This window comes from Apus apus, chromosome 20, assembly GCF_020740795.1.
Source record: "Apus apus isolate bApuApu2 chromosome 20, bApuApu2.pri.cur, whole genome shotgun sequence".
NCBI classification, from domain to species: domain Eukaryota; kingdom Metazoa; phylum Chordata; class Aves; order Apodiformes; family Apodidae; genus Apus; species Apus apus.
Window position 1 is genome coordinate 3,990,866 of NC_067301.1, and position 27,828 is coordinate 4,018,693.

At 44.7% G+C, this 27,828-nt stretch overlaps 1 protein-coding gene across 4 annotated transcripts; it reads left to right on the forward strand.

The window, feature by feature from the left end:
* On the forward strand, window positions 1-27,168 carry TMEM201 (transmembrane protein 201). 4 transcript variants are annotated; one of them, XR_007891340.1, is made up of 12 exons: window positions 1-167; window positions 4,878-4,998; window positions 5,341-5,535; window positions 7,028-7,204; window positions 7,803-8,194; window positions 8,647-8,850; window positions 18,910-19,127; window positions 20,693-20,764; window positions 21,574-21,864; window positions 22,364-22,495; window positions 22,922-23,333; window positions 25,376-27,168. XR_007891340.1 is itself a non-coding variant. In XM_051637199.1 (11 exons), the coding sequence occupies exons 1-11, from the start codon at window positions 64-66 to the stop codon at window positions 23,017-23,019; spliced, it is 2,004 nt and encodes a 667-aa protein (XP_051493159.1). In that variant the 5' UTR covers window positions 1-63; the 3' UTR covers window positions 23,020-27,168. The 4 variants fall into 4 exon arrangements, 2 of the variants coding, with proteins under 2 accessions (XP_051493159.1, XP_051493160.1); XR_007891341.1 differs by having other exon boundaries at window positions 25,595-27,168; XM_051637199.1 differs by having other exon boundaries at window positions 22,922-27,168.
* Window positions 27,169-27,828: the final 660 nt, after the last annotated feature.

Below are 27,828 nucleotides of genomic sequence, written 5' to 3' on the forward strand. Positions count from 1 at the left end.
CCGTACAAAGCCCCGCCGCCCGGGTCAGCGCGATCGGCGGCGGCCCCGCTGCGGGGGAGCGGCATGGAGGGAGCCGGGGCGCTGCTGGCCCGCTGCCCCGCCGGCGGGCTGGGCGTTACGGTCTGCGCGGCCGCCGCCGGGCTGCTGCTCTACCGCATGGCGCGGAGGTAGGGCCGGGCGGGCGGGAAAGGCTCCGCGCGGGGCTGCCCGGCCCCGCCGTGCGGGAACGGCCCTGGCGGGGTGCGGGGAGGCCGGGCGGGCGAGGCGGGGCTTGGGGCTCCCGGCCGGCAGCTCCCGTTGTCCCCGTGGTTGGCATGGGTGAGGAGAAGCGCCCTCCAAAAAATTTGCCAGCGGCGGCAGAAACTAGTAGGTAAATGGCGGGCACGTTTTCCCGGATCGCCTGGCATCGCTCGGCTTCTTTGTGTGCCTGCGCTGAACGCCAAGGACCTCCCTGCTGCGGGAGCTGGGCTGGAAGAGAAGTATCGTTTCCCTTCCTCCAGCGCGTGGTCCGGGGGCTGTTCCTGGCGGCAGTGCCGAGATTGCTGAGGGCTCGGGGCTTCCCTCGGGGAAGGAGCCTGTTTTGCTTCTTGCGGCGGTCGGTGGTCGTGCAGGGTTAACGCGTGATTGCAGGGGGAACGGTGGGAGAGGGGTGTGGAATTAACAGCGCTGTTAGTGCGGGGCTCGAACTCGGGGAGATTGCAGAGAAGTGCAAGTTATTAGCGACCAAAAATCTTTGGTTTTTAATTACACTCTGCGTTTCTGACCTTCGAACAAATTTAGACAGATCGGTTGGAAACAAGGTTTGAAAAGCGTCGGGGTACAGATGTTGTAAAAGGAGTAAAGCTTCATTTGACAGATTTTAATCTAGCATATCCTGAAATGAAGTGTATGGAATCAGAAGCACTTCAGCGTGTGTCACAGGACAGGCTTGAGCAGACTGCTGCTTCTGATGGAGAAAAAAGAGGTCCCAGGGGCTCCTTAAGGTTCACTTCAAGTTTACGCTTTGAAATGAAGCATATTTCTACATCCACAGTAAAATACTTGTTTGCTCTAAAGCATTTGCTGTGTATGTAACTGTCTAAATGGTCTGTGATACACTAGTCTGTACACACGACTTGGCATTTCTGTGGCATATTTAGAGCAGCTAAGAAATACTAGTGGCCTAAAGCAATCCTCAGAGAGGCAGGCAGCATTTCTTTGACCCAATTGAGGCTAACAGGCCTTTTGAGGGAAGAGATTGGATTTGTTTTGCCCAAGTTCATCGAAAGGTCTCTGGAATGGGCAGCATTTATTGGCTAAGTCCTTGAAAACTGCTGTTGAGTGGTAAATATTTTCAGGGGATGACCTTGATAGTTCTTTGGGGCTATGTGTTTGTTTTTCTCAATACTATTCTGATATTATCTTGGTTAAATGAATCTTCCAAAGTCATCAAGGAGGGCATCTTTATAAAGAACTGATCCAAACATAGACATAATACTGCCTTTGCTGTTACGCTTTGTTTTCAGCCTGATTTTAAAAAAAAAAAGAGCATTTTTTTCATTTAGTTGAGAAGCCTGTCAGAGATGCTGAGATGGCAAAAAGAGGCACCTTTTCCTGCCCTGATGGCTGATATTCTCCAGAGTGTTAAAAGTTGCTACCTCCCCAAAGGTGCTGCTTCACAGAAAATGGCCTTTGAGGGAGCCAGCACAGGACATGGGTCTGTGTCCCTGCCTAGGTCCTCTTCCAGCAGTCCACTAAAAGTGTGGTCTTAAGTGTGACCTTCAGTTTAGGTATAAATGGGCAATAGTGGAGAGTGTTGGGAGTTGGAAGGAACATAAATTCCTTCTTGGGTTACATGAGAGACACAGAGTAGTTGCTAACCAGTGTTTGTCAGTGGGTATGCCTGCACTGTGTGCAGGACAGAAAGCTTGACAGCAAAATAAGAGTCTGATAGCCTTTCACAAAGGAACGTTTTGTCTGAGCAGTATCAGACATTCAGGTGTTGATCTCATGACTGAGTTCACTCCAGGTATGTCCCCCCAGTGTTGTCTTAAGGAAAGATCTACCTGCAAAACAATTTTTCCAAACTCAACTGTTAGCAGAACCTCTCTAAGCAGTAAGTACTTCAGTTACTTCGTGCTGTTCTGGTTTTATCTTACAGGGTGGTTCTTTGTCAAGTGAAGTGAATTCAAGTTCATACAGTGTTAGATTATAAACTCCTTAGAAATTATTTGCCTAGTGTTTTGCAAGGGATCAAGCACATGGTAAATGCTTACATGGGTTTTGTGTTGTCTCTCTTCTCATAACAGAATGACTTCAGAAGCAGTGTGTGCTCTAGTTTATGGTGTTCAGCTGCTGCCTGATTTTAGTCAAGGTGTATATATAGTTCCAAAGTCCTTAAATCCGTGTATGAGAATCTTTCCAAGTGCACTACTTGTTTTTAAAGTTCTGCCCAATTAATATAAAATTAGCACTCTACCTACGTGTTCTCCCCTGAAGTTACCCTCCCCCTTTCCTCCTCTCCCTTCCTTTTTTTTTTTCTTCTTTTTGCATCCAGCAGGTTGGGAACTTCTAATTTTTTGCACCTATTTCTATGGCAACAGATAAGAGGTTCACAAAAGGGTTATTGCTTTTTATCCTAAATAATCCAGGATTTAGCAATTTCCTTTTCATAGGTTGAGAGAAGGAAAGGCTGCTGTTTAACCTTTGGTAGCACTTCCTCAGCCTGAAGAGTGAGAAATTGAATCCTTTTTGGAAAAGATGGAAAGGTCTGGAGTATAGTAAGGATTTGGTCTCTGATATTAGCAAGTTCTTGGATAGGGTTTAGCATTGGGGTTTTTCTTGTTTTATAGCATGCATGCTTTACTGATTTTTTGGCCTGTGCTTTTCAGTTTTGTGTTATCCTTGAAATTAGTTTTTCTACCTATTCTGTCATGTCATGGAAATTAGAGAGAAGCTGCTGGTGGGCAGAGGCTGCAGTGTGGCCTGTCTTATTTCCACAGGTGCCAGAGGATGGTGCTGGAGTGGCACAAAGGTGGGATTATAGCACTTCGTACAGTACAGGGGACCTGTGCAATAAGAGGGTGGAGTTGGTGATGCTTGCTGTCCAAGTCTGTGCTCAGGATTTGTGTTTTGGTGGTTAATGTGCTGAACCCTGTGCCTTATATTTCCATACCTTTTACATCTTTGATAGTGAGATGAAACTAGTACCAGCAGGTGTTGCTGTCCATCCTTCATATGGTTTGCTTGGCTTTTGGACAGTGGTAGCTCCTGAATAACTTGGACTAGCTACCTAGATTTCTGTCTGGTTAAACTTTTTTTTCCTGTCAGTGTTAATGGTGGTATTTTTAACTCAGATCACTTACTGTTTTGAGCCCCCTTGGCAATGAAGAGCAGTGAATATTCATTTTAAGAGTGTGTGGGTGTATGCATCTATTTTGAGATGAGAATCTGTCACCCTAGTAGCTCCAGCCATTTTCTTTCAGCATCTGGCAGGGAATCCTCTGATCACTCTAGCTTTTTAGGCTTCTTTCAGGTGCTTCGAGCTTATCCTTGTCATTAGAACTTAAACAGGAGGCCTAAGCATTGCTTGAGGGTTTGGTATTTTATCAACCAAGTTTCAATACATGGTCTGTGGAAATCAGAGTGGGGAAGAATCTTAATTGTAGGCATCCAGCTACAAAGGGGAGAGCCAGCTCAAGGGGAGAACACCTGCTGTTTGGTTGCGGAGTGCCAGGCAACATTTCTGCAGCATTCAGATGATTTAGCACAGAGTATTGTGGCAGCAGAGGACCTTTCCTAGAGCAGGAAGTAGAGAAGTTGCTCTCAACTGGTGAGCAGTTTATCTACTGTTAGGTGCTTTCCAGGTCCACAGTGAGACTCCCTGCTCCATTGCTTTCAGTGCTGCTTTAGAAGTTGTGCAGTGACAGGCACGCTGAAGGGGTTTGGCAGCCAACAGGGCTGGTGGCAGCTGGGTCCATCTGTCTGCATAGCTGCCCTAGTGAGTCCCTGCCTGCATTTTGCCTAAACAGCTGCCCTCCCTTGGAGGTGCAGTTGGGATGGGTTTGGATAAACCCAGTCAGGTGGGCTGTGTTGCCTTGACCTGCCAGGAAGGTTCCTCTTGGGTGTTGCACTGGGCTTCAAGACAAATGCAGACCTCCTTTAGGAGGCAGACCAGGACAGGCCACTGAAGTTCTTTGTTCAAACATCTGACAACCTGTTGCAATGGGGCCACCTCATAGTTGTTTCTCTTGTTGTGACTGTTCTTTTAAAGAGATTTAATAAACAAGGGGCTCATTGATCCAGGTCATTAATCTTTGTTACTTTGGTTCCAGTTCATATAACTGGGGAAGACATGTCCTCAGTTCCTTCTTCTGTATCCTAAAGCTGAAGAAACAGCTATTTACAGTGCCTGAAACTTGGGATAATTTGTTATGCCTTTGTATTTGAAAAATTTTGTAGCAAGCTGGTCAGACAAATATGTAACCATGAGCCCATCTCCTGGGTTTCTGATCACCCTCATGTGCAGTTCTTGTGGATCATAACTTTCATTTCCAAGAAGCCTGTGCATTAGGCAGCAACTCTGTTGGACCCTTTGCATATACTGCTCATTATAGAGAGGACTTGCACCCCCAGAAATGCTTCTGAAAAACGGTAGGGTGGGTTATTCATGAGGTTGTTGTTAAAGCTCTGGCAGGTCCGTGGTACAAAGAGATACGAGCATCAGGCAGAAATTTTTCATCTCTCAAATGACAACTCTGACTCGTACTGTTAAACATTCTGAATGGGAAGATGGATTGTTATTCCAGCCTCTCTTGCATTCCCATTTGAAAGCCATTGCTTTCCCCTACATCAGCTGAATACAGTGCTTGTGCCTGACACATTTCCTTTCCTAACAGGAAGAAGCCCACGCATGTGACAGTGAACTGCTGGTTCTGCAATCAGGACACGGTGGTGCCGTACGGGAACCGCAACTGCTGGGACTGCCCCAACTGTGAGCAGTACAATGGATTCCAAGAGGTACTGTGACATGTTGCTTGAAGGAGGCTGGGAAGGTGCATGCCCAGTGCAATATCTCTAAGGATGGTTTTGTATTTTGGGAAAGCTGAATTGCTTTATTTAGAGTATTAAGTAACAAAACCAAAAATCTGTGACCACCAACTGCTTGCAGTAGGTGTACAGAGCAGTGGATAGGAGAGAAGAATAATTTTGTTTCTTCTTTTACATATTTCTTTTATTACATAGGTGAATGCATGGAGTGTAGAGCTTAGGGTTTCTTGTTATCAACCAGAGGATACCTAACTTTGGCTTTATGATCTCATGTTTGCCTTCCCTCCTGCCTCCCTTTTTGCTTCTCGGCAGAATGGAGACTACAACAAGCCCATCCCTGCTCAGTACATGGAACACCTTAACCATGTTGTGTCAGGTGCTGCAACTTTCTGTGATCCTACCAAACCACAGCAGTGGGTGAGCAGCCAAATTCTGCTTTGCAAGAAATGCAACAACCATCAAACCACAAAAATCAAACAGCTGGCTTCATTCTCGCCAAGGGAGGAGGTGAGTGTTTGTTAGGAACTTTGTCCAAGGCATTCCAATGCATGTATCTACTATTCCTGCTCTGTGTAATTCCGTGCTGCAGCCTAGTAAGCAGGAGAGAGGAATTTTTCAGTGTGCTGTGGAATGATGCTCCTGTAGTTTTCAGAAACAATATATGGCACTCCCGTGCAGAGGTTACTGATTAATGTTGCAAACTTCCCTAATCATATTCCAAAGCCAGGATTCAATGACCTGTTCTAGGTGGGTCCTCGAAATTGAAGCTTGAGCCCAAAACCAAACTTGCCCATTGGTGAGATCAGCCTACAACTTCAGTACTTAACACTGACCCAGCTGAGCTTACACACAGGCACAATAACCCATTAGTCACCTTAAAGTCTTAATAGATTTTGTTTTTCCTGAGGCCTTGACTTTGCTTTTACTAGTGGAGAGGGAGAGGAATCCTGTGCAGCCACATCATCTCCCTGCTTAGGCATTTATGCCTAGGAGGAGAAAGGAATTTTACAGTTACAGCAGCAGGATTTCCTGCTCAGCAGCTTCTTGGCCCTCCCATTGCTTAATGCACATGGAGGATAAGATAGTGGGGTTTCTTCCTCACAGTTTTATGGCTCCCCAAAGTTCCATGCAGAGAATTTAGTGCTGCAGACTTGAGCTTTCAACCATGGTCAAGCCTTGAGGTTATAGGACTGTGCTGTAGTGGGATGCATTCATCCTCTGAGTTGCCTCTTCCAGTCTGCTTTCTGTAATTGTAATGAGTTTAATCGGGGTGACTCCCAGATAATGCATTTAAATTTGATCATGCTTAATGAGAAGGAGCCTTTGGCTCCTTTGTAGGCATTCAGTGACCTGCAGTGTCTGTGCCAGCTGAGAGACACGGGACTGTGTTGTCCAGCGTGGTTCATGTGTGTGTCAGGGACAGCAGTGATGTGTCCACTGTAGTGATGCTGAAAAATGTACCTTTGGCCCTACTTACTGTCTGTTTTTACAAGTGCTATTAATGATTTATGGAGCTCATCTCACCAGGGCCTTCAAACTGTGACAGCCTTTGAGTCTGGGGCCCAGTTGGGGAAGGAGCTTGTTTCTCCCTTCTCCAGCACATGTGAAGGGACAACAGGTTTTTTGTGTCCCTTCATATGAGGAGGTGAAGAGCAAGTCTAGTTTTTTCTCTCATCATCTGTGTAGAGTTCATGAGATCTTGATAAAGACAGCAGAATTGGGCCGTAGAAATTCAACATCCCGAAACTGTGCCACAGCATTCTTCTCCGAGGGCTGTTTTGTCTCTTCTGGGACATAAAGGCTGAGTCAGCTGTGTGTGAAGTTGGTTGTGTGGCTGGCCTCCAGCTTGGTTCCTGTTCGAGCTTGGTCCCTGTTCAGGCTTGGTTTCAGGGAACTGTTCCTCTGGAGACTGGACACATGCCTTGCTCACAATGCCAGTAGCAAGCATGATAACCGATGAGGGGTCTCACCTACTTTTCCTCTCCTGTTCTGTCACCAGGGCAAATATGATGAGGAGATTGAGGTGTATAAGCACCACCTGGAGCAGACCTACAAGCTGTGCCGGCCGTGCCAGGCTGCTGTGGAGTATTACATCAAACACCAGAACCGGCAGCTCCGGGCACTGCTGCTCAGCCACCATTTCAAACGCCGTGAGACAGACAAGACCTATGCTCAGGTACCTGGAGTAGAGATGAGGGAATTCAGGGGGAAGTGCAGAGAACCAGGTAACTGCACCTGGCTGTGCTGCTGGGAAAGGAAGGCAGCAGCCTTTGGGCTCTCTAACCTCTAATTCTGGGAGGCTGTTGCGTGGCAAAAGTTTAGAAGAGCACAGGATAGTTGCCACAGATGCTTCTGATGTTAGCAGAAGGTTTTCTTCTTGCTGGTGTCGTTTAGTGCAGTTGCTAGAAGGTAAGGCTAATGTAGTAATAAGAACAGAGTGGAAGGAAAATAGTGGAACAGGCAGAAAAGTGGAGGTAGGTAAGATAATTTATGAGTACAGTGCAGGAAACTACGTAGTACAGGGGGGGAAAAGAAATAAGACCAATGGGAAGAGGGTTATGACCTTCTCCTTGCCTCAGTGCCCAGCCTGACCTTGGCTTCTGCTCATAGCTCTGCTGTCTCCAGCATCCCACGTGGTGTCAGCTCAGTATACAAACTTACAAGGACTTGAGCAAACCTGTCCAGTAAACCATACAGTCTGGAAGTGTTTCACAAAGCACCATTTCAAAACCTTACTTCAGCTTCTGACAAGGTGTTTCTCACTTCCTTTGCAGAATTTATCTCCATCCTCCTCTTCTGCTTCCATAACCACACCACTTCAGGTGATATTCCTGCGGTTCTTGGCCTTCCTCAGCTGTGCATTCCTGGTTCTGATGGCCTTGTATGGGTCAGGCAATCCCTTCTCACTCCGTGCAGCCGTCTCTGCTCCTCTCTCCTCTGCTCCAGCATCCATTCAGAACAGGACTGGCACAAGCTTACATGCAGACTTGGAAAATGGCACTTCAGTGACAGTGACAGGCTGGCGAGAGCTGCTCCTCCTGCTCCCAGAAAAGATGGTGGAGAACCTGAGTGCTGCATGGGCTTATGGGAAGAATCACCAGATTGCAGTTGCTGTCCTTGGGCTCTTCACCTGCTTGTTGGCCATGTTCTTAGCTGGGCGGATCAGGTGCGTGTGCTCTTTTCTTACGGTTCACTTAAAGGAAAGCTCCTTTTTGTTGGAGTTTTTTTGCCCTGTCTTGGGTTCAGCATGTGCCAGAATGGCACAGATATCACTGAGTGGCACAGTTCGTGTTATGCTTTCGGTTGCCAGTCGGCTGGATGGAGACAGCAGAGTTTGCTTTGGATCTGTGCCTTGATTCATTCAATTTAAGCTTGAATTACTGTGAATGAAAAGCTTCCTGTGCAGCTCTGAAAACAGAACTGATCTATTGAGGTTCTTCCCACAGCAGTGGGAAGGGCTGCAGATAAAACTGTAGTAAGAGACAGAACATAGCCTGCTAAGTCAGTGTTCCCTCCCCACTTTTTCCCCACCTTTCCTCTCCTTGATTAGGACCAAGGGGCCCAGTGGTGTTTCACCTCTTACCTTGTGTCTCGTTTGGTTTCTCTTTGGCATTGCAGGCTCCGGAGAATTGATGCGTTTGCTTCAGTCTTGTGGTTCGTAGTGATGAGTCTGCATTTGGCTGAGAGGTACCTGAAGACAGAAACCCCCAGCTGGCTGGACACAGCCAAGTTTGGCACCACGTCCTTGTGCTGCTTGGTGGGCTTCACTGCAGCAGTGGCCACGCGGAAATCAACGGGCCAAAGGAGATACCGGCCCCGAAGGTCAGAGCCAGAGCAGTGACGCTGGGGGAAGGAGGAAAAAAAGCCTTGTGAACTCTTTGCGACTGGTGCTTCTCTCTCCTCTTTATTTTCCCTTCCTGATTCTTTTTTTTTTTTACTAGATAAGCAGTGAAGATATTTTCTTCCTTCATGTATGTATTTTTTTTTTTCCTTTGTTTTTTTTTTCCCATCCTTGCTTCCCACTGAGCTGGCTGCTTGGAGCATTTCCACTGCTGGTGCTAGCCAAGGAAGCTACTCCTGCTGTCTTCATTCTCCCTTCCTCCTGAATCCTCCGTCAGCAGTGCAAATATCCAACTTGCCCACAGCCAAATCTTCCAGCAGCTGCTTCACAAACTGCTCCATAAATACAGCCACCTCCTCCCCATTCTGCTCCTCCAGCCAAAGAGATTCTGGCTTCTCCTGTCCTTCTGGTTCTTCTCACTGCCTGTCCATTCTTAGCCAGTCACAGAGGAATCCTCTGCCCTGATCCTCCATGGTGCCCAGGCCACCTTCAGTTTTCTAATGGTGCTGGTCATTTTTATTTGGAACTGATGGGAACTTGCCTCTGGATTCCAAGTCCTTGTAATGTGTGCTGTAGTAACACTGCATGGTGCACAGGCACACCAGGAGGGGTCCATAACCTGGTTCTTCCTGCCTTCCACTGTGTAGCATCACTTAACTGCATGCTCTCTCACTCTGCCCTTCTCCTGTGACTCCCATTTTAAAGGGAGAGGTTTCCTTAAGTGCTTTGGAATGCAACTTCAATAACTTATTTTAAAGGGTGCTTTAAAAGGTAATATAGCTCAGAGTGCCTTGATTTAATATCTGAAAGTACTCAGCTGTTTCAGGCTAAATTTTCAAATCTAGCAGTGGCTGTTGCTTTCTGTGGTGGTTTTCTTGGGGATTTTACCCACCCACCCCCACCATTCCCTAAGGAACATCTGCATAAAAGGACAACTGGAGAAAAACTGTGTGTCCCTCCACTCTCATAGCCTTAAAAAGAGAAGAAATACAGGACTAACAACCACGTGGTACTACAGTGTATGAGCAGCTTTCATTGTACATCTCTACTTAGTCCTGTTTTCCTTATCATTGAGAACAGAAATTAGGAGGATTTGCTACAGGGAGGGGTGGGAGCATCTGCTGTGGGGCTGCATGGCAATAGGATGGATTTTTCTTGTTATTTTAAGGGATTCTTTTTTCAAGTCTGGCATTAGTGCCAGAAAAAGGGGTCTGGAAATTGTGTCTGAGTTGAGTGCCTGGCAGTCTTCTGCTGCAAGCTGGGATGACTGGATATTACTGTGGGGAGGCAGGAGCTTCCAGCTGCTTGGGGTTTTTGTAGGATTAACTTGTTGGGGCAGTTTAGGATAAGTAATCTGATTACCTTGTACTGTTTTTTGTACGGCACTCCACTGAGCTTCTCATCTGGATTTGGCTCTTTCAAGAAATAATAACATTGTTACAGGAGACACACTATTTTCTTCTCTTCAGAATAGCACAGTGGAACTTGCTACACTAGTTGTCTGTTATCAGTTAATTGGATGTTTGAATCTTCCTTTGTATAAAGTCTGAAATAATCAGAACGGAGCTCTCGCTGTGAAGTATCTGCTTATCCTGCTGAAGGATTCAGACACTACTGGATGCTGCAGATGCTGGTGAAATTATAGAAGTTTTTTTTAAAGGAAACAAAAGCTATTTCCTAACTTTTCATTGTTACTTTTCTTCAAACTGGTATTCATTGTGAAAGCAGAGAGGTAGCCCTAACAAAAGCCCTGTAGAGATTGGTTAATAATAAGCCAGGTTGGGTGTATCATAAAAAGGTACAGCTCCTGGCTGAGGGACCATGGGCCTGTGACTAATGACTGACATGGGAAGGGGACACACAAACCTTCTTCCCGTGTGTGCTCCCCTTTGGAACTTTCTTCTGGTGCCTTCAGAGAACTGCAATATGCTCCTCAAAGCAAACAGGACACCCTTCTCCATTCTGGTGCTTGTGGGTGATGCTCTGAGGGTTGTTCACTTACTTGTCCACAAAAGGAATCCAGCATCTGCAAAGTCTGGTTCCACTCTTAGTGTTCCCATCATTTATCAATCCTGACCCAAAAGTTCTGTCTACCAGCTCACAGTCACAGATTGTTTCTTCTTCCAGCCTCAGACTTTTAAAGTGCTAACTAAGAACCATTATGTCCCCATTTTTCACTGAGACACTCTTTTATAATTTAGACAATTGTTTCAAATTAAATACTGCAAGAAGCTACATGACTTCATCAAAATAGGAGAATAAGCCAGCAGAAGTGTGCAGGGACCTCAGTGCTGGGCTAGACTTTCACAGTCATTCTGGTGCTTCTCTCCATTAGGAGATTTAGTAGGAAGTGTTCCTTAAAAATCCAGTCTTTTTTCTGTACCTGTCAGTCTGTTGCAGCAGGGATTGATGTTAAGACAGACAGTAAAGGTAAAAGGACAGCAAGTGGCAGGTGGGAAAAAAAGGGGGACAGTTCTGCCTGTGGATGTACTGTTGCTTTCCTTTCAGTGCAGTGATCACTGTAATGTTTTCATCCACTGCAGCAGCCCCTCCAACACCTTTTTTCTGCAGCCCATCTGCTGTTAGAAGTGAGGTAGACAAAGCCACCTAATGAAATGGATGCTAACCAAGCCCAGTGCCAGCTCTGCCATTCTCTAAATAAGCTGCACAGAAGACCCAGGAAACTTGGAGCTATCATGTCCATTAAGTGAAATCAGACATCTAGCCTTTTTTTTCCTCCCTTCTTCCTGCTTCAGTACTTAGATTACTTCAGAACTTTCAGGTTTTCTTCATTAAGCTGACTGTAGGAAAAGACTGATATTTCTGTTTAGCTGTGATTGTCACCTGCACTTCTCTATAGAAGTTGGACTGAAAGTTCCTGCTGCTTCTAGTGCATGAACTTGCAGCCACTGGCTGTGGGAGAGGTGAGCAGTGACTCTTGCTCCTCTGCTGTCAAGTATGTCCAAGTGATGGGAGGAATCTCATGTTCAGAAGGATATATAGAGACTGCTAGAAGGAGAAGGGGTGTGACAAACTGTTAAAATGTGTGGGGATGGTCATGGTAATGTCATGCAGGATTTTTAATGGCAATATATATTCTTTTTTAAAATAAGAATAAAATTAATCTGTCTACATTTTGCTCTGTAGCAAGGAACTTGTCAGCCTTTTGAGATATTTGCTTTCAGGAGCTGAGAGTCAAGGCTGTACTGAGTTTCACTTTGTCCTGTTTCATGTGGCCTCCTCTCTTCTGAGCAGCTATTTTCCTCCCTTTTTAGCAGCAGCATTGTTTTTTTTTTCTTTCAATTTTAAAATGCCCCATGTCTGATCCCCCTGGGGTCTGGAGCCTTTTATGATATTTTGCTATTAAGCCTCAACGTTGCTTTCCTGTATTTCATCTTTTATTCTCTGTTTGTTTTTCCTGTGCAATACTGTTGGGATGGGGAGGATACACACTAGATACCAGGAAAGGGCAGTTGGTAGAACTGTGGGAAGGAGTGGGGTTAACACTGTGAAGTCTGAATAATACTGTAAGAAATATTTTAGCTCTGTTGGCACAGCAAGTGCAAATTTATACTGAAAGAGTTCAAAATCTTCTTGTCTGAGAGGTATGTTAACTGCAGCTGACATGCAAAAAAGGAATTAATTTGTCTTCACTTTATGCAAATGGATACAAATGAAATATATTTACAAGTTGCACTAATTTTATATGTCAGAACACCAGAAAGGTACTTTGTTTTATGGCCAGGCTGTACAACTGAAGCCCTGGTCCCTGTGGGGCCTTTTCCACAGGTTACAATTGAAGAATTTTGTACTCGGAATTGAAAAAAATTCAGAGGCAGAACAAAATATCAAAATACTAAATGAAGTGTGATTCAATTTTAATGCCAAAGAAGCTTTTGTCTTTGATCATGTGTCAGCTTATTTTCCCACTTCTTGGTGCCTCAGTATGTCTGTGCTGCTGCTTCTAAAAAGACCAAAAAACCTCAGAGCCTGAAAACCAAACTTGAGCAGTTGAATTTTTGGTCTTCTAGAGACTTTGATGCTGTGACAGTCTCTTTTCTTTCTCCTTTTTCACATGCTTTTTCTTGCATGATTTTGCTGAAGGTAAAGGATGATTGGCCTTTGGGAGGAGAGAGAAGAAAGTTGATTTTTCCAGAGGTGTTCTGATTTATAAACTGCTGGTCCTCAATCTGTACCAGGTGTGTCTCCTTCCACAATTAGGCCTGAGAAAGACCACTCATAAGGTAGCAGTGTTTTACCGTTGACTGTTTCTGGAGGAAAAAAAATAGCTAACCCAGCACTGCCTTTATTGAGACTGTTCTTGCAGTACCTGGTTTCAATTCCAACCAGACTGGTCTGAACACTGTGCTATGCTGTGGGCTCTGTGCAAAAGGTGCTTTGCCAACTTTGCATTTTTAACTTGAGGCTCAGCTAGGAAATAGCTCAGCGGTTAGTTATGCCATCTAACTCTGCCTGGTGACTCATCCCACAACAAGGCCAGCAGAGGAAATGAAATGTGTGCTTCCAGCTCAGGTGTTTTGATGCAAGTCCAACATCTGAGCACAGTGCCACCCTCCTCCTGAAGCTGAGGTGCTATTTTGGGTGACATGTGGGTATTCATTTCCTTCTGCTGAGAAGAATAATAGCTAACTAACAAAGGGCTGGCAACTTACTAACACAGCTACAGAAAAATCATCCAGAACCACTTGATCAGTGCTTTGAGCTTCTTATTTTCACTTAGCTGCACTCTTATTTTGAGCCACAGAGGAACATGTGGTAACTTGTCACCAGATTCAGCTTTGTTGCCTGAGGATTCTCCCAGCCATGCAGGCCAGAGCATGCAAACATCTTAACAGTATTAGAGGATTTTAGCCCAAAAGCCTTCGACTTCAGGTGCTGGTTTTTTTTACACTGGCCATATGCTAGCATCTGGACCAGAGGATGGTACTGCAGAATGGAGTAAGGTGGCAAGGGATTGGTAGTGGGTTTGTATGTCACTTGAGATCAAATCTGATCCAGCCCAAAGTGGATGGTGACTCTGGTCTTTCCTCCCACAGTGGCCATGGCTGATCTGCCAGCTCAAAACCATCTCATACCCTGCCCAGCAGAGCTGGGTGCATGAAGTTGATGTGGGTTGATGTGGATTCATTAAGTGCCTTTCCCTGGGGGAGAATTTTGTCAACAGTGTTGTCCACAACTTCAGTGGAACTCATACAGCTGCAACAGGGACAGCAGTGCCTGTATGTCTGCCAGTGCTTCTGTCCTTTGTTTGCCACCAGCCTGTGTGGCTGAACATACAAGGATCCTTGTGCTGCACTCTGAAATTTCCAAGCAGCTCTGCAGACTACAGGGAGGTTGAGGCAGAACCCAGAGCTAGCAACCAAGTAAGCATCTCTGCTGCTGCTACTTCTGGTCTTCCTGAAGTCCTCGCTGAGATCAGTGCATGTAAACTGAGCCTTTGTGGCCCTTTACAATTATAAATACACTGTATCCCGTTCTCTCCTTCCTGTTAACTCCTCCTTTCCTACATCTGTGCTTTGCATGCCCTAGTGAACTGAGCTTGGTCAGGGTGAGGGCAATATATAAAAATTGTTTAGTGTTTTTTTATTTTGGCTTTATGAGTATTTGTCAAGTATGCTAAAATCGTGTGGCACTAATAGTCATGCTTAGATACTATAGAAAGTGTGTATTGGTGTATTGTGGACATATTATTTATACTCTTATAAAAATTAATATTAATAGCCAGATGATGGCTCCAGACTGACTCCACTCATGAAAGCAGGGAGCTGTGGTGTATGGCTTTGCTTCAGTTGTCAAAGAGGTGCTGTTGACATTGTGTGTTGTCACATATAACCTGTCCCTTCCAGGTGTGCCATCACCTGTGAGAACACTTGGGGCCTCTCTGACCCTTAGCAGATGCTCTCCTGTGACAGGGGCAGTACTCAGTCCTGAAGCATGCCTCGAGTCATCCCCTGTAAAGCCTCATTTGGGACCAAAGCTGTCAGGTCCCCAGGCAGAGAAGAGATCCTCTGAATGTTTTTGTCATGCCAGCAAGACTGGATTTTGGTAGATGTGGGATGTTCATATACACACCCCCCCTACCTTTGTGCCTGTAGCTGGGAGGGAAGGCAAAATTGATGCCAAACATCTGTCTGTGTTCCAGAAGGTGTTAGTGCAGGGCCTGTCAGCTGGAGCATTTTCAGCTTGAATTCAACCCTCCTTTTCCATCCAAAGCAGGGCAATGTGTAGAAGAAAAGAATTCTTATTCTTGGCATCTAAAGTTTCTAGCTCTCAGTCATATGTCAAAATCACTGTGTCTGAGACCTTTCTTAGCATTATTTTCCCCTCTCCCTGTGCCTGTTTTTTATTCACTATATTGCTCTTGACCAGAGGCACAGGTTCTGGTGCTGACTGGTAGGATGCAGCAGACCAGACAAGTGGCTGCACATCAGGTCTCAGAAACCTGCTCATCTTGCAGCCAGCAGTGAGGCAACAGTGAGCCACTTGGGCAGTCTGGGCAGCAGCACCTGCACTGCCTGGAGAAAATGGGGCTGTTGTACATGGAGAACTCCTAGATAAATTATGGTGGGACCTCAAATCCAGAGGAACTGCTTTAACCCATGACTGACACTGAAGGATCTGGTGTTAGGAGTGGATCCATCTATAGCCCTGTAGTCTGACCTGACCCATGCTCTCCATGCCCTCTCTAACCCAGGGGTGATGCAGCATCTCTCCTTAAAATGTGAATTTAAAAGGCACACACATACAGTGGTGTCTTTGGATGAGAGGGAGGTATTGGGACAGAGGAGGGAAGGCTCTGCTGGCAGGAGGTTTTTCTTCAGGACAGTGTACAATTACCATGTAATACTCTTCTTTAACCTATTTATTTTTAAAGTATCTGTGTAGCAGAGTTGTGCCCAACTGTCTAGTAACGCTGTGATCGTTGTAAACGCTAATTAAGATACCTAATTTTTGATGTTCACCATACAAAGTTCTGAAATAAACGGCTTCCGGGCCCCGATTATTTCCACAAACTCTCTGACTCCAGAGCCTTTTTGTTTTGTTTTTTTCCCCTTTTTTGGTTACTTTTTCACTGATACCAGACCCTCTATTATCCCACATGGCTTGGAGCAACACAGTAATCAGAGAGCAAAGACACAGCTGCACTGCTCCATTCCAGGGCTGGGATGTGGCTGCTTCCTTGCTCCCCACCTTACCATCCTCTTGCTCTCCTCACCTTTTTTCATCTGCTTCTGAGAGAAGGTTGAATTCAGCTGACCATTCTCAGGCATGAAGTGCATTCCCATGACAGCACCCCTGCTTTAGCAGCATCTAGCCCTCTTAACAAGGCAGTTACAAAACTACAGAGCAGAGTGCATAGAAAAGGAACAGGATTTTGCACATTGCAGGAATTTACTTTGTTCAGAGATCAGTATTCGAGCCATTCTTTGGTCAGCATTCAATCCTAAGGCATTAATATGCCATGCTTAAAATTCTTCAGCTCTGCTAACCAGAAACATAAAACCAGAAACAGAAAAACTGCCAAAAAACAAGAAGCCAGATAAGCTGTTTTGCAGCACAGCAAGGAGCTGTGTGAATTTGTCTCCTCTAGCCCAAATACACAAAAGGAGCACAGGAACATCCCAGATGTTGGGACGTGTTGTTCACAGACAATGCTCTGATTTGGCTCATCACAGCCATGGCACAGGGAGGGGCAGGTGTCACTCTTTCTGATGTGATTCATGCCACAGTCCTGAGCTGCACTTTTCATTTCCTTTCCCATTCATTTTCACTTGCAAAGCTGAGATGGTCGTGTACATCTGTGTGTGTGGTGGGGCAGATGTGTCTCTGTGTGTGCACTGAAGGACTCTGCACGTTTGCAAAGCATGACCCCCTTCCCAGGTCCTCTGGAACCTGAAGAGTTGGGCAGTTTCTGCTGCAAGACTGATGAGTTCCTTGCCACTGGTAAAGGCATGTCCTGCTTGCAAGCACCAGGAAGCTGGTTCGCTCTGATACTGTTCAGCCTGATTAAGCTGGACGGGATTGTTGATGTCTGCCTCGTACTAGCAGATAAGTAGTTTTACAAGATATTTTAAATTGTAATCTTAACTCCAGACTGCTTCTTCTGGACATGCTAGCATTGCATAATATTGCTGCATCACCTCTTTAATCTCGAAGAGAAAATGGCACATGCATCAATCACCTCACAGCACAAGACTGAGATACCTGTATTCCTTCACACTCTGATTTACCACTGGCTTTCCTTTGGCAGAAGAAAAGCCACGTTGCTGCTTTCATCTGTCTCAGTGTTCTCATCAGAAGTGAGATTAAACCTTCAAATGTTGCAGCTTGATTCTGTGCTTAAAAGTCTGATCTCTCCATTTTAAAATATACACACTTCAGTACTTCATCACAACTTATTTGACAAGTGTATTTAATACCTATTTCTAGCTAAACAAAAATCTTTCAGGAGATCCTTGAGAGATCTTGTTCATATTTTAAACTTTCTTTCATGTATTTTATTCAATTGTTAAAATAATATAAAATTACTGCTTCTGCTGTGCTTTGCAACATTCTTAAAATGCCCATTTTGATGGCATGAGGACACAGTGAGACTCCAAAGCTGACTCCTCATTTCTGATGCAATCTAGTCAACTGAACTGTACACACAGACTAAGATCAGTACAAGATTACAAGGAGGAATAGAAAGATGGTAAAAATCGGAGAAGATTTGTGACAAATTCTTCAGCATAGGTTGATTTTTAAATTTTAAAACAACTGCAAAGGTAGATGATGAAACAGGGTCATCAGAAATTAATTGCATAGCTCATTAGTATATAGACATTGAGTGTGAAATACTGTGCCACTGCAAAAAAATGTTTAAGATATCAAGTCCTCTCATACAGTTATTTTACCAGTGGAAGAGAGGTCATTTTATGTCTGTAGTACTTAAAAATCAAGCTAGCTGGTACAGGTGTCCTTAGTATGTTTTGTCTGTTCTCTTGTCTTGTGTTCTCAAGTTGGACACACTGTTCCACAGCTCTTCTCTCACTTGGAAAGAGACATTGGAAACAACTCGCAGACCTAGAAAGACAATTGCCATTATTATTCCCAATTAATTTTTTTTCCAGTCATTATAATAGAAATTGTTTTTTACACACTAGAATCAAGACACTTGTTGGAGTGTGTGCTGCAGGAGCACAGTTCCCTCTGAATGGCTATGCTAGAACATGTTTGTGGCTAATTATGATATACAAAGAAAGGAAAATTTAATGGTTTGGGGCTCAATTTAGGATTTGAAAACTCAGGTTTGTGCCTGTGCTCTATTACAGAATTTTTGTATGACCTTCAGCAAGTCACTTAAGCTTATTTTGGCTTGTCTTTCCCATCTGTTAAGTGAGGGTAGTGAATCTTTCTTACCTCAAGGAAGTATAAAAAAGGCAAATGTATTAGAGAGGTTTGAAAGTTAGTTTTAAAAGAGAGCTCTTGTGCCTAAATCTTTATCTAGGTATCCATAACATACTTTTCTCTATACTGGCATCAGAAGTAAGGTGTTGATTCTGTTTTCTGAAGACAAAAAGACTAACAGATGACTGCTTGCTTCCCACAGTCATGACATTTTCTTTGCATGTGCACATAACAAAACATAAGAGAGGCTCTATTTTTGGTCCTATGTGTCCTTTTCTGTCTGGACTTTGTAAAGCATTTTCGTGGTGTCTGGGTAATCTTAAGGAGAGAATCGAGGTACTGTGCCTGTTTGCACCTAAGTTTCTAAACTGTTCCACCGTTTTTTCCACCCTCTATTGTGGGACAGGGGTGCACAATAATTTTAAGTGAGGTTGAGCAGTTCTTCCTTCCTCAGTTTCAATGGTGTAGGAACATTCCTGTAAACTCCTAAGCACTCTACATCTTGCACTCCTGCACTGAAAAATTGGCTCAAACCTGACAACAAAGGAAGTATTCATGCAAGAAAAAAAACTGAGGGAGGGAGTTACTGGAATGTACTCATTGCTGAATGTCTGTCATTATGTCATTTACAGGTACCTTTCTGGGGATTCCATTGCTCTCTTTCCCAACGGCACAGGGACTGGCTTCTCTTCCTCTCCTACGTCTCTCTTTGTCCCAACACCACCCAGTATTCTCCATCTGACAAGCCAGCAGCTCCTCAGATCACCATGCAGAACTTCTTCCTCCTCTCTTCCTGGTCGTCTCAACAGGGCACTCTCGCTGGGCACCATCCCCTCCTTGGCCAGAGCAGGTCAGTGTGCCTGAAACTTTCCAGCCCAATGGAAATGACAACAGAGTGGTGCTTCAGAAGGGAATGGGCTGTGAGTTACCCACAGCTTTTAGTCCTGTTGAGGGATTGCTGCTCCTGTGGCACAGAGAAGTATCCAGCATTGGTAATTTAATTTCTGGCATTAGGAAGTTGCTCAGCGTGCCATTGCCATCCTGGTGAAACACAGTCTCTGCTGTGGATTTACTGAAACCCAGAAGCCTCTCCAGGCATTCATAGCAACATGACACAAGCTACAAGGCTGTGTGTGGGAGAGAGACAGAAGGAGCAGTTGGACACAGGAATGGAGAAGAGCAGCTTTTGGGGGTGATTTGGAGCATTGGGATAACTGATCTGGCAAGAGTGATTGTTCCCTTCCTTCCAGCTGCTTTGTGCAGTTTGCTTTTCTTGCAGGGAGCAGAGCTGAAGGCAGGCTCTTCCCTAAGTCTGGATTTGATATGCATTAGCACAACTATTGAAGCTGATTTAAAGACTCCATTTCCTCTTGTTTTTAAGGGCTCTGTATGATCTAGGAAAGATTTATAGGCCTAAGGAAAGACTCTCTCCCAGTAACTCCATAAGCTCTCAGTTTTGCTGTGCTTGAAACTAACAGATGGGAAACCGTGTTGAAATGCTATTCTCCATCCAAGGAGAGCTAAGCTTTCCCCTGTCACTAACTGATTACCAGAAGGTCAGAGGGCAAAATGTGGCATTTTCTAGGATAACACTGCAGCAGAGAGAGCAGTCTTGCAGGGATTTTATAGTTAATTTGACCTTTCTCTAGCTCACACTGCCAGCAGTTTTTCCAGATCCACTAAGAGCAAGAGAAAGACCAGTCATGCCAACCTTCCAGCAGTGTGGCAGCTTTTGGCACAGCCTTTTACTTTTCCATTTACTGAGCTGCCACTGATAGGGCAAGTGCAAACACATTGGATGGCTGGGATGCCCCCTGCACACTAAACCACCCTGCTGACGTCTGGGATCCCTTTTGCTAAGGTGCAAAATCACACAGACTGGAGTGAGTGTGCTGTCAAGGCTGAATATTTTTCACAAACAGCAACGTGTTCCATTTCCAAAGCTGTTTGCCTAGAATTAGGTAAACCAAGGGCCTAATAATTCTTTTAAGTTCTGAGGTTTCATTTGTAGCACTTATTTTTCTTGATTTCAGTACTTTTCTTTGATTTTGTTTTTGTTCTTGTGTTTGTTTGTTTGGAGTTTTTTGGGGTTTTTTTTCCCCCTCTCCCTCATTATTTTGACAGGTAGATCAGAAAAGGTATACAACCCTATCTTCACCTTCTTTCATTTAGAGTGGAGGCAAGACAGGCCCAGGATTGTTTTTGGAGCCTGCTGGACACATCTGTTCTGTGGCAGCTGGGAAAACTGGATTATTCTAACCCTGGCATGTAGCCTGCCCAGGAAAATAGGGACATTTCTCCTGCCTACATTTAACAGCCATCCCCTTCTAAGATTGATGGCAAGATTATGCATGAAGGATAGACTTCCAGTAGCTGAGCCAGCCGGGTTCAAAATGTTTCATTCTTGTTTTGTAGATTCTGGCTACTTGTTCAGTGGAAGTCGACCAGCCTCACAGTCATCTCAGTCCAAGGAATCTCCTACATCAGGTAATGCAACAGTCTTTGCAGGATTTGCAGTGAACGGGTTGAAACATGTGATCCAAGTTTAATTCTTTCCTCCCTGCTCACATCCCAGTGAAAATGTCACTTTTTGCTGTTAGAAATGCTGCAGAGAGTTCCAACTAAGAGTGGAATTGCATTAAAATAAAGTGCTGTGTGTTGGATGTCCTTCTCCCTGGGACAACTCACAGTGAGATCAATGAGACAAAGCAAGGATCCCCTCCCCTCTACAGCTATGATAGGAGATTTCAAACTGTTCCTGGGGCAATTCTTTTGTTTCATGTTCTTTCCCCAGCCCAAGGAACTGCTACTTTGGCAACCCTGTCTGCTCTGCCCTTGTGCTCCCCCAGTGACCTGTCTGTCACCCTCCTGACCCCAAATGGATCCTTTGGCTGTTTGTGTTGCTTTAGTGTTTGCTTCTGGGAATGCATCTCATCCTAGGCTGATGCCCTTTTGCAGCCCTCCCTGTGTGCTGAGACCCCAACAGCCTTTGGGGACGTGCCCCAAACCAGCCTGGGGAATGCAGGCTTTCCTGAAATGACACAACTGAGCAGAGGGAAAGCACACCCTGCTTCTGATAATCCTACCTCTAGTCTAAGTCATTCTTGACTGTACCAAAGCCCATGTGGAATTCCTCCCAGTGTAGAAGGTGGAATGAATAACGGGTTTTAGTACAAGATATTTTGAACATTTGCAACTCCTCTTCCCTTTCCATGTGGAGTGGTTAAAGTGAACTGTGCCTCCTATATTTGCATGATGATCTTCACATTTTCTCTTTGGGGTTGTTTCCATTTCAGAGCACTTCTCCCTGCTGTCTGGGAGCTGTGCTCCCTCCCGCATCCCCTCCCCAGCCCCATCCGTGGCAGGCTCTGTGACCTCCAGCTCCAGCTCCTTGCGGTACCGCCGGCCACTCATCAGCCCTGCCCGCCTGAACCTGAAAGGACAGAAGCTGTTGCTTTTCCCATCTCAGAACGAAGCTCTGCTCACCCCAACGAGCTCAGAGGAGCACACCCACTCCGACAGCAACATCTTTGCCACCGAGTTGTCCTCCTTTCCAAAGAAGAACCTCAGCGAGCGGGGAATGCATGGTACGCTGCAGCCTGCTGCACTCCTGGGAAAGCATTTGTAGGAAGGAATTGGCCTGCAAGCACAGGCATGCATCATCTAGGCCACACAATAGATGGGAAACCTCCAGGAAAAAAACAGGTGGTGATGACTGTTAGGCTACCAAAACTCCCTTAAGAATTCACTGGCCTGGAGAGTCTCTTATCTGCCAAAACAGATGTCCTTTGCTCACCTAGTGGTGCCCCAAGGATACTGCTGCCCTGCCTTCTCCCTTGTCTGGATAACTCCTTTAACCACGGTTGTGGTGATGTGGATGTGGACAGTGTATGACATGCACATGCAGGTGACTTCTGCTGCACAGCAGTGACATTTGCCTTTTTTTTTCCAGTTCTTGTCCTCAATCCTTTCATTATTTCACCAGGCAACCATTCATTACTCATGTCTAGCTTTAGTCTGGTGACTAAAGCCACTTTGGGCTTCCCCTCGTGCCTTCTGAATTTCTGTATCTTTTTCTCCTTGCAGATATGAGATCTGCTGTGGAAGGAGGGAGCATTTGCAGTGACAATTCCGTCAAGAAGGAGGATCACTCATCACACTCATCTACCTGTGTAGTAGACACAACTACCAAAGGGGAAGATTTGACAGGCTGGAGAGGTAAGTGCAAGTCATGTGAGTGCTTCATGTATGTGTGAGCATTTCTGTGAGGGTAAATGAGACCTTTCCTATGCTGCAGTAGTGATCTGATCTTGAGGTGAAATGACTAGTAGCAAAATGGATCTTCTGCCTGCTTTGCTAAGACCCTAATAAAGTTATTCCAGTTCTTTGGACTGTCTGAAGAATATTGACAGTGCTAAACTGAAACAGAAGGGAAGGGGTGAGGATGCGGGTGTTGAGGAGAGCGATGAGATGAAAATAGAAACAAAGAGTGCAGTGGAATTTTTCCTGACAGGAGAAGTGCTTCAGCAATTTCTGCTTAGCGAGAAAGAGCACAACATGTATTCAATGTTATTTATCTCATCAGTTCTATAATATATCTTTCTGGTATTCCTTTTTTTCTGTGTGTTGTCCTCTTCTGCAAAGGTCGTTTTGGTAACTCTGCTCTCCGAGGCCTGCTAGCCGTGAGTCTGACTCTCAATGCCATCTTCACATCAGCCTATGTCTACAGGAGCCTGCGTTGATTTGTGCCAACACTCCCTTTCTTTCTGATTCCACCTGCTCTGAGAAGACAAGAAGAACTCAACCACGGCTTCATGTCTAATGGCCATGCCACTGGTGCATGCTGTTTTTTAAAAAACTACTGTTTGCTCAGCTGTCATGACAAGGAACCCAGGTAGCTGCTGCTATCACTTCCAGGTAGAACATACCACTGGATTGTCCCTTGGAGGTGGCAAGCAGAATTGCCAGAAAGTTCCAGTTCAAATCAAGAGGCCGGTCAAATGGCCCACGCACTTTCTTTCAAAGGAACTGACCTGAGACACAAGCCTGAAAATGTGTAAGCTACATTTTTAGGAACCTATCCCCAGATCTTCTCTCTGACATATTAACCTCGTGCTGATGGTGCTGGTAAAATGAGGAGAATTAGAACAAATGCTGGAGCTCCAGCTGGAGCTGGAGAAGAGAGCTTTAGTAGCTGGTGCTGGGCTTTGGCTTCTGAAACAGCATTCCCAGCCTCTTTGCCCAGTGGTTTCTCTTCTCTTCCCTTTGGCACTCTCCTCTAAACTATCAATGGATTTTCTTTCGTTGCCTTAAGCTTGCCTAAGCATGTGGGTGACCTTGGCTGCTTTGTCATATTCTTGCATATTTTATGTCCATGTGCTTCCACCTGGGCTGTGCCCTGAGGCCACTGTCACCAGCTGCCATCCTGGTCCTGGTTCTCAGAAGCTGTTCTGCAGTACCCCACCAGCACTGTTGCTGTAGGTATGCACAAACCCCAAACAATTCCTCCCTTTGTGGTTTGCATTCAAAGGAACCTGGTGTTTTGCTTTACCCAAGAGGTATTCATTCAGTTACCATGAATTCTGTCAGAAGAAAGGATCCCTGTGTGATTTGCACAGTAGTCAAAGAGCTTCAGCTCACAGCTCTGACCGCTGGTGTTTTCACTGAAGCAACGAGTGGCAAAGCTTGTTCTTGCTGTAAATTGCACAAATCTGTTCAGTTAGAAGACATGTGAGGAGCTGTCTGATTGTATATACTTATCCAGAAACTTTATGCCTCAATCTGATAGTGGGATTTGCTAAGTAACCATTTAAGATAATTCTTATTTAGTTAAATGCCAAGGTGCTCTCAGTGGGAAATACTAACCCTGCTTCTGGACCAGCCTTCTGGGTTGATTCTTCTTTTCTAACCCAATGGAATTAGCCCTAGATTTTCAAAAGCAGTTTATAATTTGGGCACTTCTGCTCTTGGGTGAGTCTTCAGCATTGCTTAGAATTCAGGGGCCATCAGAGTATTGCATTAAATGCTCTAAATCATTTAGTACATCTTAGGGAAAAAAATCTTTATATTGTTTTGATTCTTAAATCCCAACATGTCAAGGATACCTGGTGAAATGAGAGCCAACTGACATTAGCTATGTGTTTCCTGAAGCAGGAGTGACTATTTAGAGTTTTGTCTATTGTCGCTTCCTTTGGGCTCCTTTACCTCAAACTTGCTTTCTCTTTTCCTCACCCCATTGTCCTGTCTTTGCATCTTGAATTATGGTGTTATGCTTACTGTGTCTTTTCCTCCCCTTTAGTTCTGCTGCTGTTCCCTGTGCTGTATTCCTGCATGTGCACAGAAACAAGAGTATCTCTGATGATAATTCCCTGCCCTGAACCTGAAATTCACCCCTCAGAGTAATGATCACTCTTCCTTTCACTTAATTTTTTTCTTGCATGTTTTGAGTTCCTACCACAGCCTCACTTAGTCCATCATGTGAGTGAGAGCCACACTCTGATCAGCATGCTCTATGGCAGATTAAATGGGACTTCACTGCTGGTGATCTGAGCACTGAAAAATTCTCTCTTTGGCTCTTCCATTTCTTCCTGCATTGTTTCAGCAGCCCAATTGCAGCCACTCTGCCCCGTCCTCCCTTGTTAGTGAGACCTGCTCATCACCTACTCTGTCTTATAGGCAGGGACAGAGCTCTGCCCACTCGTGCTGATCTGAGAGGCTGTGGAAATGCCACTCCTGACTCTGCACCCTTCTCTCAGCCTCTTTGGAGTGCTGGTGAAGGGCTGCACAGCCGCCACCTCCAAGACAAAGGCCTAGATCCAGGGTGGAGAACTTTAACAGAAAGATGTGCTGCAGGTTGACAATTAATTATCTTGTAGTTTGTTTGAATTGCTCCCTGTAGCCAAACCTGATCCATAACCTTGCTTTTTAAGAGATTTTTGTCCCTTTTATAGAATTCTGCAGGCTCACTTGAGCATGTGTGTAGGCACGATCCTAGCAGGCCAACTTACAAGCTTCTGTTGAGACTTTGCAGTTTGAGTTTGATGATATCCTGGTGCAGTGTGTGACATCACATTCACTGATCCTTATCCTGACTTCCAGCATACCCAGGGGGCTCCTATGCAGAGACAAGCCTGCCAGAGAATATTGTGGGTTTCCTTGTCTTTATTATGCCAACAGATGTGCACTGTGACTTCACGTATGCAAACTTCCCACTTTCACCTCCCAGTCTGCGCTGAGTTTTACCATCACCCTCACCTGGAATCCAAGTTGGTCTCTGTCTCTACCAGATTGCACTACAAATTCTCTCCTCCTTTTCAGCAACCAAGGAGCTGCAGCCTCTCAACGCACCTCTTTCTGCCCATATTCCAGAACAGGAACACTTTAACCTGTCACTGCACTTCTGAATCTGCTTACTGAAACTGTTCCTGGAAGGGTGTTTGGTGACCTTGTCCAAAGCAGTATAAAGACTTTGGATTTTATTGCTGAAGAGGGAAGACAACCAGCTTTTTCATTCTGGTGCTAGAACACTCACCAGTGGTGCTTTCACAGCTGTGAAGCCTTCGTTTGAATAGTACACGAGAATATGTGTGTGTGTGTGCATGCGTATGTATAAAAACACTTGGAGGGTTTCTTCATTTCAAAAGATCTGAGCCCATGTTTGTCTTTATATTGTTGGCCTTAATCTTGCTCTTAGATACTGTGTCTCTCTTGCTGCTGTTTTCTATATGAAGCTGGGTTAGAGGAAAACAAAATATTATCTGGTCCCCCTGTAATAATCTTTGTTGACTGATGATGTTGATCTTCATACAGTGTTGTTCAGGGGTGAGATTTTATTTTTCTAACATTTTTCCTACTGTAAAAACTGTTGGAGTGTATGGAATGGAAAAGATATTTACAAGGTGGTCTGAAAAAGGTTTGAGCATTACTTTATTAATACCAACAATTATGAGCAGGTGGGATACGTGAGCTCCATTTCCAGACCTTTTCCATTACCTACCTTCCTTTGAAAATGCCCAGGTGCTTTTCCTTTGGATATGGGCTTGTTCTGAGACCTTGCAGAGACTTTTGATGATTTTGCTGTTCTGAATTAGGAAGAAGTTGGATTCTAGGGTCTGGTTCCAGTTCTGCAGTCTGGGTAGTTTGATAGATGTGACAAATATTATGCACGTACCTATTTGATGGGGTGGAGCTGGTAGAATGAGTTGCTCATTTCTGAAGGTCATCATGTATTTCTACATGAGATCTTAGACATGAAATTGGTCACTGTGGCAATGTGGGGAAAAAACTCATTTGCCAGATTCACTGAATTTTAGATTGTCTGCTCAAGCAACAGATTTGGCCTGTGAATGTTTTATTCCCACTCCCTCTTCTCGGGTGTGAGAACATCTGTAAAACACTGCTCAGCTGGCTGGATTCTTTAAAACAGGGCAGCTGGAATAAAGGGCTTGTGTTGCCTGTGGATGCTGCTATATTTTTTTCTTCCAATCACCATTCCTGGAAATAACTATGGTCTTAACCTCTCTCACAGACATTTGTTAGAAGCCTAGAAAGGGCCCATTTGGCCAATACCGCTTGTTTTTTTTTCAATATATGTTGCATCCAGAAATTATCGTCACTCTGTCCTGTGGTGGGAGTAAGGGACAGAGCATTTTTTGGATGGAGTGGGTATCTAGAGAGGCTGAGGAGGACAATTCTGAGTCCTAACCCTTATTTCCTGTGAAAGAAATATTGTATGTCATGTGTGTATACCTGTTTGGGGAGCTCTTAACACTGTACAGTTTAGTTAAATGTTTTCCAAGGGAGGAGAAGCTGTTCCTCAGAGGTTTTTAGTTCATGCTTTGTGTTTAAAGAGGAATATTTTTCTTTAAAAAATAAAAACGGATAAGTTTTCATCTTAGTGTGATTCTGTTTCTTGGGGAGCTGAATAGTTTTGGGGAAAGGGAGACTGTATTTGTGTTTGTGTGCATCTTTATAGTCTTTATTTTTTTATTTGGTAAACTAAGAGACAGGTGGCATAAGCTTTTAGACATAGGATTTCTAAGCACAGGTTTCAAAGGCTGTAGTTTTCCTCCATTTGTACTTTTATGGCTCATGTTTTAATTTGTTAAAAGATGCTGCTTATTTGTTTTAAGACGTGGCAATGTCTGAATACCTGGAGGTGTTCTGTGTGTTGCTGTGCAGGAGGAGGGGCACTTCTCAGACACTCTCCTTTCAGAAGTAGAGACCTGTTTGATTCTGGAATCTCTTTATTTTCAACAGTGGTGTTCTGTTTACTTTCTTTTCCATTACACAGGGCTAGCAGACAAAGAAGCTGTGGTCATACAGGTGAGTTTTTCCTGTGCTCCATCAAAGAGCTCCCTTCTGCTTGGTGGCAGATTTGATGTAACCAGTAGGGATGTTTCATTCTTAATAATTTAAATATTTCCATCTAGCCCAGTGAAAGTTTTCTGTTCAAAAGACCAGTAAAATACTTTTAAAATACGAGACAGCATTCTTTGACTATGGTGCTAGTTTTTGTAAACTGATAAATCATCAGTGTTTTCCTTCTGTTC